The sequence below is a fragment of the Salvelinus namaycush genome, chromosome 6 (genome assembly GCF_016432855.1).
Source record: "Salvelinus namaycush isolate Seneca chromosome 6, SaNama_1.0, whole genome shotgun sequence".
Lineage (NCBI taxonomy): Eukaryota > Metazoa > Chordata > Actinopteri > Salmoniformes > Salmonidae > Salvelinus > Salvelinus namaycush.
Window position 1 is genome coordinate 16,456,496 of NC_052312.1, and position 12,102 is coordinate 16,468,597.

Consider the following 12,102-nt stretch of genomic DNA (forward strand, 5'->3'; position numbering starts at 1 on the left):
TCCCCAATTTTGTGTTATCCAACTAGTAGTTGCAGCGATGGGACAAGACTGTAACTCCCGTACAGACTCGGGAGAGGCGAAGGTCGAGAGCCGTGTGTCCTCCGAAACACAACCCAACCAAGCCGCACTGCTTCTTGACACAGTGCCCACTTAACCCGGAAGCAAGCCGCACCAATGTGTCGGAGGAAACACTGTACACCTGGCGACCACGTCAGCGTGATCGGCCCGCCACAGGAATTGCTAGAGCGAGATGGGGCATAGACATTCCTGCCGGCCAACCCCTCCCCTAACCCGGACGACGCTGGGCCAATTGTGCGCCGCCCCATGGGTCTCCCGCTCGCGACACAGCCTGGACTGGAACCCAGGATCTCTAGCGGCACACTTAGACCACTGCGCCACTCGGCAGGCCCACAGTTTCATTCTTAAGTATGTAACATGGAATACGATGACATGTCAAGCAGCAACATTTCTGCAATATATCTGTACTATTTCCACAACATTTGATGGAATAAACATCAGTCATAAAGCATATATACAGTAGCCACAGCTGTTCTCGTCATCTTATTTATTTATTTATTTATTTTTTACCTTTATTTAACTAGGTAAGTCAGTTAAGAACAAATTCTTATTTACAATGACGGCCTAGGAACAGTGGGTTAACTGCCTTGTTCAGGGGCAGAACGACAGATTTTTACCTTGTGAGCTCAGGGATTCGATCTAGCAAACTTTCGGTTACTAGTCCAATGCTCTAACCACTAGGCTACCTGCCGCTCCATCTTATTCAGTTTCATCCACCAACCAATCAGAAACAATGCACACCTACTGTATGCATCACAATTCATCATATAAGACTATGCACCCAACCAACTCTGCGAATCAAACCCACTACAAAAGGGAAAACCAAACAGCATTCCAAAAATGCATTCCCAGAATCCCATGCAAAACGCCTGTGCCCATAGCCGCGTGGCATGGCGTGCTGAGCTAAGACCCAGCTGTGGGCATTGACATGACTCCCCTGCTCCATTTCCCATGCTCCATCGCCATAGCAGCTCATGCGTCGCGTGCCTATGGGGGTTTGGGAGGCGGGGTAGAGGTGGTACTGAGCCTGTGTGGCGGGAATCTTACGCAACATCACCTCGCCGTTGGTGTTAGCTCCCTGTGATTACATCATCAATGGTCTGGTCAGGGAGAGAGCATATCCTGTGCGTATGTATGTCACCCTCATGTTAATGTTTTCGCTGCAGTAAGGTACAGGTGAGGTTGACTGGTCAATTGTGTTGCGCAACATCTGTAGCAAGGCATTTCATGGAAAGTCCCAGTCCTGTAGTTTTTACAGCAAATTAACTGAATCCATTTGAGATACAGTACCTGAAGTGTGATGATGTCTAACCCATAATATCAACTCATAACATGAATCCATACTGATCAATTTGACAATGACCACACTCCTTGCACCAAATACATCAAAAATCCCATCCCGGAACCAAATAGTGCACGTCAATTTACATATTGACCCATCTATCGTGAGTCATTCGACTCAATCATTCACTCCAGATCAGTCTGTTTATCTGGCGCTGTTTGTCTCGGACACTTCATCTATCTACTTTATCTATCAGTTAACTGGATTTATCAACTGTGTCCGTCGCTCTCTTTTTCCCCCTCTACCTTCCTATCCTCTGTCAGCAGCCTCCTTGCTCGCCCGTTTGGAGGTCAGCCCATTCCGCACCATGGGATACTGAACTGATACTCCCTGGAGACTGAAAGGTCCATTACTCTATGCGAGAGAGAGGGGGGCAGAGCGTCACTAGGTAATGTTCTGCAGCTTGCCTCCCAAATGCATGTAAAAGCATTGCTTGATACACCGTCATTTAATAAGGCAAGCGGCTAACAAGTGTTGTTTTTGCTTAAAGGAAGGGTTCACCCATTTTGAATTGTATTTTATTTTTGTGCAACTCTGAGTGATGTACTATCGATTCACTGGGTCATTACTTGTTTTCATGTGTATCGGAGTTATTGACGTTCAAGCAGGCAGAAATGCGGGCAGTATGACATAGCACAGTGATAAAGTCACTCTCACTACACTGGAAGTTAATAGAAATACATCTTCTAGATCGCAAAAACGTTTATCATACATGTCAGATTTCAATACTGGCTGATGTCATAACTCGGGAGGATGTCTCCTCTCGAATGAGCCATTAATCATATTTTTGCAATATTCCTACCTCGAGAAATGTGTAATTTAACGGAGGGTCTAGCACATTTTTCGTATTTGTCTGCATCTTTAGTCCAGGGTGCATCGCATGGTGCCGTTGCCAGATATATTATAGAAAGGAGATAGCAATCCAATGAATGAAGGAACATATAATGCCCCACCCAGCAGACTGTAGACCAATCGCGTTCACGTTGTCATGCTGCGTCACACGGTTGCTAAGCTAATCGTCACACAATCCCTTCTCAAAGTCAAATAATTCAAATTGTATTTGTCACATGCGCCGAATACAACACCTTACCGTGAAATACTTACTTACAAGCCCTTAACCAACAATGCAGTTCAGCGTATATGTTAAGAAACGTACCCATTTTCCTTGTAAGTACGTAACGTCACGAGTTAATTACAGTGGGGAGAAAAGGTATTTAGTCAGCCACCAATTGTGCAAGTTCTCCCACTTAAAAAGATGAGAGGCCTGTAATTGTCATCATAGGTACACTTCAACTATGACAGACAAAATGAGAAAAAAAATCCAGAAAATCACATTGTAGGATTTTTAATGAATTTATTTGCAAATGATGGTGGAAAATAAGTATTTGGTCAATAACAAAAGTTTCTCAATACTTTGTTATATACCCTTTGTTGGCAATGACAGAGGTCAAACGTTTTCTGTAAGTCTTCACAAGGTTTTCACACACTGTTGCTGGTATTTTGGCCCATTCCTCCATGCAGATCTCCTCTAGAGCAGTGATGTTTTGGGGCTGTTGCTGGGCAACACGGACTTTCAACTCCCTCCAAAGATTTTCTATGGGGTTGAGATCTGGAAACTGGCTAGGCCACTCCAGTACCTTGAAATGCTTCTTACGAAGCCACTCCTTCGTTGCCCGGGCGGTGTGTTTGGGATCATTGTCATGCTGAAAGACCCAGCCACGTTTCATCTTCAATGCCCTTGCTGATGGAAGGAGGTTTTCACTCAAAATCTCACGATACATGGCCCCATTCATTCTTTCCTTTACACGGATCAGTCGTCCTGGTCCCTTTGCAGAAAAACAGCCCCAAAGCATGATGTTTCCACCCCCATGCTTCACAGTAGGTATGGTGTTCTTTGGATGCAACTCAGCATTCTTTGTCCTCCAAACACGACGAGTTGAGTTTTTACCAAAAAGTTATATTTTGGTTTCATCTGACCATATGACATTCTCCCAATCTTCATCTGGTTCATTCAAATGCTCTCTAGCACACTTCAGACGGGCCTGGACATGTACTGGCTTAAGCAGGGGGACACGTCTGGCACTGCAGGATTTGAGTCCCTGGCGGCATAGTGTGTTACTGATGGTAGGCTTTGTTACTTTGGTCCCAGCTCTCTGCAGGTCATTCACTAGGTCCCCCCGTGTGGTTCTGGGATTTTTGCTCACCGTTCTTGTGATCATTTTGACCCCACGGGGTGAGATCTTGCGTGGAGCCCCAGATCGAGGGAGATTATCAGTGGTCTTGTATGTCTTCCATTTCCTAATAATTGCTCCCACAGTTGATTTCTTCAAACCAAGCTGCTTACCTATTGCAGATTCAGTCTTCCCAGCCTGGTGCAGGTCTACAATTTTGTTTCTGGTGTCCTTTGACAGCTCTTTGGTCTTGGCCATAGTGGAGTTTGGAGTGTGACTGTTTGAGGTTGTGGACAGGTGTATTTTATACTGATAACAAGTTCAAACAGGTGCCATTAATACAGGTAACGAGTGGAGGACAGAGGAGCCTCTTAAAGAAGAAGTTACAGGTCTGTGAGAGCCAGAAATCTTGCTTGTTTGTAGGTGACCAAATACTTATTTTCCACCATAATTTGCTAATAAATTCATTAAAAATCCTACAATGTGATTTTCTGGATTTTTTTTTCTCTTTTTGTCTGTCATAGTTGAAGTGTACCTATGATGAAAATTGCAGGCCTCTCTCATCTTTTTAAGTGGGAGAACTTGCACAATTGGTGGCTGACTAAATACTTTTTTGCCCCACTGTATCTCACATCTTGGAAAGGTTTTGTAAAAAAAATAAAAATAATAATTTCACTCCTATTCACTCCTTGAAGGAGAGCGCTCCTTGTTCCAGAATCGCCCAGAATGCACAGCGCGGACCATTGATGTAGCATGAGCAACATTTACCATTGCCTCAAAGTATATCTGCCGTTGCAAATGTCAAACTCCACTCTGTGAAGCACTTTGATCTGCAGGTTGAACATGGTGAGATTGTAGACTCCTAAATTGATAGCTGTAAAATCGCCTCAACAAACTGCACTAACTAGCTGCTTCCCCTGCTGATATTTGTCTTTGGTATTACTGTGTGTAGCTACGTTTGCTAGCTAGCCAGCAAGCCCATAGCGAGAGCACTGCATTGTGGATTTTGTAATCAACTTGATCTGCAACAGATTTCCACAATGATTTTCCATGTTGCTACCAACTTTACTATAACGCCAAAATTAAACATTTGTTCACAAAAAATATTGTTCTCACTTATTTAACACTGTAAATTAAATGAATTAGGGTGGATTTTTCCTTTAAGCAACAACAAGGGAAGCAATTATGTGTAGCTCCTATGTGTAAACCCTATGGTTGTGTGAAGTGAAACCTCTAGGGTCAGGCATAAGTCAAATCACATAACAGAACTATGCTGCCTTTGATGTCTAGACTAGGTTGGATATAGGCAATTCCACAGTAACAGAGTGATGCTAAGACAAAGATTTTCCCTTTGAAATGTATGCCAAACAAAAACTAAATTATTGCAAAGTTAAACCATACAACAACGTGCAAAGACTACTTTTAACACTTTTTTCAAAGACTACTTTTAACACTACTTTTTCCACAGAACAAAAAACATTTACTTGAAGAAAATTTGCTAACAGAATGACGGTTTGTGTAGCCCCTATGGGTTGTGGGAAGTGAAACCTCTAGGGTCAGGCGTACGTGAAGTCACATAACAGAACTCCACTGCCTTTCCCGCAGATCCCAGTGGTACGGAGAGGTGTCATGGTAGTTGGCGTTGATGGCCTCGTCCGCTCTTGATGCGCGTGCGCAGGTCGAACTTGACGATGTTACGCGTGCGCTCCTTGTTGAAGAACAGTGCGTCATCGTATACTACAACGAGGTGAGGTAGTTTGTACGTGGTCTCGCCACTCATGACACGCAGGTCAAACTTGACAATGTTGTGCATGCAACAACGTCAATCATTAGTTTTTGTTTGACATACATTTTAAAGTGAAAAATCAACAGACTGTGGAATTGCTGAGATTCTGGGAAAAAAGTAATTTCATTTAAAAACTGCAGGTGACCTACATGTACATATTACCTCAATATACACTGCTCAAAAAAATAAAGGGAACACTTAAACAACACAATGTAACTCCAAGTCAATCACACTTCTGTGAAATCAAACTGTCCACTTAGGAAGCAACACTGATTGACAATAAATTTAACATGCTGTTGTGCAAATGGAATAGACAAAAGGTGGAAATTATAGGCAATTAGTAAGACACCCCCAAAAAAGGAATGGTTCTGCAGGTGGTGACCACAGACCACTTCTCAGTTCCTATGCTTCCTGGCTGATGTTTTGGTCACTTTTGAATGCTGGCGGTGCTTTCACTCTAGTGGTAGCATGAGACGGAGTCTACAACCCACACAAGTGGCTCAGGTAGTGCAGTTCATCCAGGATGGCACATCAATGCGAGCTGTGGCAAAAAGGTTTGCTGTGTCTGTCAGCGTAGTGTCCAGAGCATGGAGGCGCTACCAGGAGACAGGCCAGTACATCAGGAGACGTGGAGGAGGCCGTAGGAGGTCAACAACCCAGCAGCAGGACCGCTACCTCCGCCTTTGTGCAAGGAGGTGCACTGCCAGAGCCCTGCAAAATGACCTCCAGCAGGCCACAAATGTGCATGTGTCTGCTCAAACGGTCAGAAACAGACTCCATGAGGGTGGTATGAGGGCCCGACGTCCACAGGTGGGGGTTGTGCTTACAGCCCAACACCGTGCAGGACGTTTGGCATTTGCCAGAGAACACCAAGATTGGCAAATTCGCCACTGGCGCCCTGTGCTCTTCACAGATGAAAGCAGGTTCACACTGAGCACATGAGCACATGTGACAGACGTGACAGAGTCTGGAGATGCCGTGGAGAACGTTCTGCTGCCTGCAACATCCTCCAGCATGACCGGTTTGGCGGTGGGTCAGTCATGGTGTGGGGTGGCATTTCTTTGTGGGGCCGCACAGCCCTCCATGTGCTCGCCAGAGGTAGCCTGACTGCCATTAGGTACCGAGATGAGATCCTCAGACCCCTTGTGAGACCATATGCTGACACATGCACATTTGTGGCCTGCTGGAGGTCATTTTGCATGGCTCTGGCAGTGCACCTCCTTGCACAAAGGCGGAGGTAGCGGTCCTGCTGCTGGGTTGTTGACCTCCTACGGCCTCCTCCACGTCTCCTGATGTACTGGCCTGTCTCCTGGTAGCGCCTCCATGCTCTGGACACTACGCTGACAGACACAGCAAACCTTTTTGCCACAGCTCGCATTGATGTGCCATCCTGGATGAACTGCACTACCTGAGCCACTTGTGTGGGTTGTAGACTCCGTCTCATGCTACCACTAGAGTGAAAGCACCGCCAGCATTCAAAAGTGACCAAAACATCAGCCAGGAAGCATAGGAACTGAGAAGTGGTCTGTGGTCACCACCTGCAGAACCATTCCTTTTTTGGGGGTGTCTTACTAATTGCCTATAATTTCCACCTTTTGTCTATTCCATTTGCACAACAGCATGTTAAATTTATTGTCAATCAGTGTTGCTTCCTAAGTGGACAGTTTGATTTCACAGAAGTGTGATTGACTTGGAGTTACATTGTGTTGTTTAAGTGTTCCCTTTATTTTTTTGAGCAGTGTATATATATATATCGAATACAACCGGTACCCCCTGTATATAGCCTCGCTACTGTTATTTTACTGCTGCTCTTTAATTATTATATATATATTTATTTATTTATTTATTGAACCACTTATTTTTCTTAAAACTTCATAGTTGGTTAAGGGCTTGTAAGTAAGCATTTCACTGTAAGGTGTATTGTATTGTGTTGTATTCGACGCATGTGACAAATACAATGTTATTTGATTTGATTTCCACCAGTGAGGATGGTAAAGACTTCACAGCCAAATAACATGTGACACTTCAGACCAGGCTGTTAATGAGCCAGTGCAAAGAATTACCTTGGCATGTCAAAACAACTTGGGGTAGGCTTGATGACTACTTTTAAAGAAGGAGCATCGGAGGGAAGAATTTTTACTTTTTCTTAAAAAGAGTTGTGGCAAGTTTAATGAGAGCAGTCATCTGTCTTTACAAAGGTGACAGGTACCGTAAGAGAGACAGACAGACAAACTTTGAGAACAGACTAAAAAAGGTAAACAAACAACTCTTGTAGTTCTATTAACCTTCTGTCAGAATTATATAGAAAATAATGTCATATCTAATAAACAGCAGAAACTAGGGATAACTACCCAGAAATACAATCCCCGTGAGAAAAAATAACTAACCAATCACGTGACCGCAAACAAATTATTTAGTTTTTTGAACGCAAATCCTTTTTTTCTCCGACAGTTAAAATGTCTTGTAACACAACAATGTGACTGCAGTTATTACATTTTCCCACAGCTGGTGTGTGGTTTGCTTGTTTTTTTTTCTCTCATTCAAGGGGTTTAATTAAATGGCAAAAGGAGGATGACACATTGAGGTGTCATATTCCATAGCTAATTATCACCAACCCATACACTCGCAATAGTGCTAACGTGTAACAATACACATACTTCCTCTTCATTTACTCTGCTCTTTACTCTCCAATTAAAAAAGCCTACCAATCATAATGTCAAACAAGCTAGGAACATGACAACTGACACTCATAGGCCATGAGTATGAAAGTGAAGCCATTTGTATTCAATTACACTTATCGCAACACTGAAATGTGCTAAAATGTATACATTTTGAACAGTGTTTCACTCACTTCGAGTAAAGACCTTGGAGAAAATATTACCAAACCATATGTCTTCTATCCACACACAGTAGCCTCAACAACCTCCCTTTCTCTTCTCCTGCCATCAAAACGACTGCAAGCACTATTAACGTCTACCAAAGATACCAACATCTCTCTGAATTACCAACAAGCTAGTGAAAGACATGAAACAGAAGAGCGAAAAAATAAGAATATGTGGGCCTACCTGGTCTACCGTCCAAGGCACCAAAGTCCAGCGAGTACTTGACCACGTGGTAATTGTTCCACACGTACAGCAGGTTGTCCCGCGGGTTGTAATCCACGGCGGCGATGTACTGGTACGAGTTGGGGAAGGGGATGTCCAGGAAGCCATCTTTACTCAGCTCCGTGTTGTAGATATAGTCAATCTTGTTCCCGGTCGCCTCGTTGTCGTCGTCTTCGTAGACCGACTTCACCACGTAGAGAATCCCGCAGATCATGAAGGAGTTGGAGGCCGAGCGCTTGTCGTAGGCGGTGTCCCAGGTTCCTTCCACGCGGAGGGTGTAGGGGTTGAGCTGGCTGATGACGATGCGCCCGTTGTTTTGCTCCGTGGCGTAGATGACCCACAGGCCGTTCTCGTCTACGGCGAGATCGATGTCCGACTTGCCGCCCCAGCGGTACGGTGACGTGTCGTGGTAGTTGGCGTTGGCGATGATGGCCTCACCGCTCTTGATGCGCGTGCGCAGGTCAAACTTGACGATGTTGCGCGTGCGCTCCTTGTTGAAGAACAGTGCGCCGTCGTACACTACGAAGCCTGTGCCGTCGACACGGTGCGGTAGTTTGTATGTGGTCGTGGGTCGCCCGGCGATGAAGTCCTCTTTGGAGGAGTACTCGGTCAGCGTGTCCGTGCGGTATGGCGTCCAGGGCATGTAGTAGATCTTGTCAGAGGCCTGGAGGGGGTCTTTACACCAGGCACCGGATTGGTGGTCTGACTCAAAGAGGTGTTCGCTCTGGTACACCCCTCGCAGCAAGCCGGGGCACAGGAATACTGAGGAGCCAAAATGGAGGAAAGACAATGCAGAAAGTTACTTTGGCATGAATGGGACATCAGTATTGGACTACTGCAACTAGGACAAAGAAGGAAATCATTGCTTTCACCTTGATTTAAATGATCAAGACATTAACGAAGTTTACAATGCGTTAGCTTTAACACCTTGTATTGCTTTATGAATGTTCAATAACAAATAGAACAGGGAAAATACAGTGAGCTCCAAAAGTATTGGGACAGTGACACATTTGTTGTCGGTTTTGGCTCTGTACTCCAGCACTTTGGATTTGAGATGATACAATGACTATTAGGTTAAAGTGCAGACTGTCAGCGGCAGGTAGCCTAGTGGTTAGAGCTTTGGGCCAGTAATCGAAAGTTTGCTAGATCGAATCCCTTTCGTTCAGCGCCTGAACAAGGCAGTTAACCCACTGTTCCTAGGCCGTCATTGTAAATAAGAATTTGTTCTTATTTTAACTGACTTGCCTAGTTAAATTAAGGTTAAATATATATATTTTTTAAATAAAATAACATTTGAGGGCATGTTCATCCATATCGGGTGAACCATTACAGCAATTCTTGTACATAGTCCCTTCATTTTAGGGGACCAAAAGTCTTGGGACAAATTTACTTATTTATTAGTCAAAAGTTTAGTATTTGGTTCCATATTCCTAGTACGCAATAATTACATCAAGCGTGTGACTCTACAAACTTGTTGTATGCATTTGCTGTTTGTTTTGGTTGCGTTTCATATCATTTTGTGCCCATTAGAAACAAATGCTAAATAATGTATTGTGTCATTTTGGAGTCACTTGTATTGTAAATAAGACTGTTTTCTAAACACTACTACATTAATGTGGATGCAACCATGGTTACGGATATGAATGAATCGTGAATGATACTTATGCCACTGATTAAAATTCACGATTCATTCAGGATTATCCTCACTCATGGTAGCATCCACATTAATGTAGACGTGTGTAGAAACATATTCTATTCTTATTCACAACGTGACAAATACAAAGTGACAACAAAATGACACTACATTATTTACCATTCATTTCTATTGGGCACAAAATGATCTGAAACACAACCAAAACAGAAAATGCATCCAACAAGCTTGATGTAGTCATGCATGCTATGGGACCAATTACAACTTTAATACACAAGTTAATTTTTCCCAATGCCTTTAGTCCCCTAAAATGGGGGTGCTTATGTAAAAAAAAGTGCTGTAAAATCCTCAAATTAAAGCTGCACTTTAACCTCATAGTCATTTTATAATTTAAAAAATCAGAGCCAAAGTCCAGAGCCAAAACAACATTTTGTCACTATCCCAATACTTGGAGCTCACTGTAGCTGTCAATGTTGATTAAATACATAAAAAACAACGTTCGAGGCTGATATAATTTCGCAACATACACAGACACATGTACATACACACACATAGGGCAATGATTTCTCATTACACCAGCTATCCACATAATTACAAAAGGCATGTAATCAGTGCCAAAATCAATGTAATACAAAAAGCAATACATTCCATCCACTTATTGCATCCATCCCATCTCCTCCGAGCTATCAGTGGTTAAGGAATAACATTAATATGGACGTCTAATACAAAAAAAAAAACATTAAAAGATTTTGATAAATAGTGCAAGCATACTTATTGGCAGCTGGGGCCCGGGAACACAACAATGACTATCAATATTAATACATGAGAATATTTGTTTCATTACTTCGGACGCTGGAGATATCTTCGGTCTGTGACATTATGATTTAAAATGCATCTGCGTTCTAAACTAATTATACCCTAACTGGTTTGTACTCAAATCTTATGAAGCGATGCAGCATATGAGTCGATAGTGTGCATCCCTTGCCGAAGGTGATTCTGTTTCAAGATCGATTAATCCTGGACCTCCGACTGAGTAAATTTCAAGTTGGCCATCTTGATAAAAAGATTACATTTGAATTTAAATCCTACTCATACGAATGTAATACACGGAGCACGTCATGTATTGGGACTACAACAAAACACAGCTTTATCTAAAGGGGAGCAATGACAGTGCCTCTTGAATTTATATTTTTTCCGAGTGTTGTAGATGTACTTATGCTCTCGAAAACACTCTAATACCATTTATATGATAACATATATAATATTATTCCATTTAAAATGCAACAATAACACAGATAAAAGTAGAGATAAGGTTTGAAATAGGTCTATACTTTTAAAAAGAGTGATTTGACCATAGCATGTGATACTGATTCTAAGAGCAGCGCTGGCGTCAAGCGCTAGACGAAAGCAACAAAGAATTAAGATAACTAACTTGGGTGGAAGTGTTAGCCTAAGATTCAGGGTGCAGTACACAAACTAACAAAAACAGAACGTATGCGAAAGCTTCTATGATTCTGACGGGCGAGGAAGAGGACACAGTCGGTGACAGGTTCTTCCCGAGGATTTGGGCGGAGGTGAAAGCAGTGTGCTCGGAGAAGAAAAACAAGCCTTACTCCTCTGTAACCTCTTAAGATTATACATGTTATCTACTTGCATGTGAATAATATATGGTGATTCCAGCCGTCGACAGCACGCCTCCCTTGGCACGCATCTAGACAAGCACAAAAATGCTAAGAGGGTCTCTACGGTTTAAGAAGGCTTTTGAAATCTAATGTGCCCGGTCGGTATTCCTCTACTGACAGGACAGAAACCGGGCTGGCTGCGTCCCATATCACACACTGATCCAAATTTAAGCTCTGGTTGAAAGTAATGCACTATATAGGGAGGAGGATGTCATTTGGAATGTACGTGGAGCTTTGAAGAGGCCGTTAGAAATGGATCCCAACACCCCAGACAAGGAGGTAAGTGAC

The 12,102-nt window shown here is 43.2% G+C and overlaps 1 protein-coding gene across 1 annotated transcript in view; it reads right to left on the minus strand.

Moving 5' to 3' along the window:
* Positions 1 to 12,102, minus strand: part of adgrl3.1 (adhesion G protein-coupled receptor L3.1) — a 211,465-nt gene that overhangs the window by 138,164 nt on the left and 61,199 nt on the right. The window contains exon 4 of the mRNA XM_038995240.1: positions 8,443 to 9,243. Coding sequence (XP_038851168.1) covers positions 8,443 to 9,243 — 801 coding nt within the window. The remainder of the gene's footprint in view (positions 1 to 8,442; positions 9,244 to 12,102) is intronic.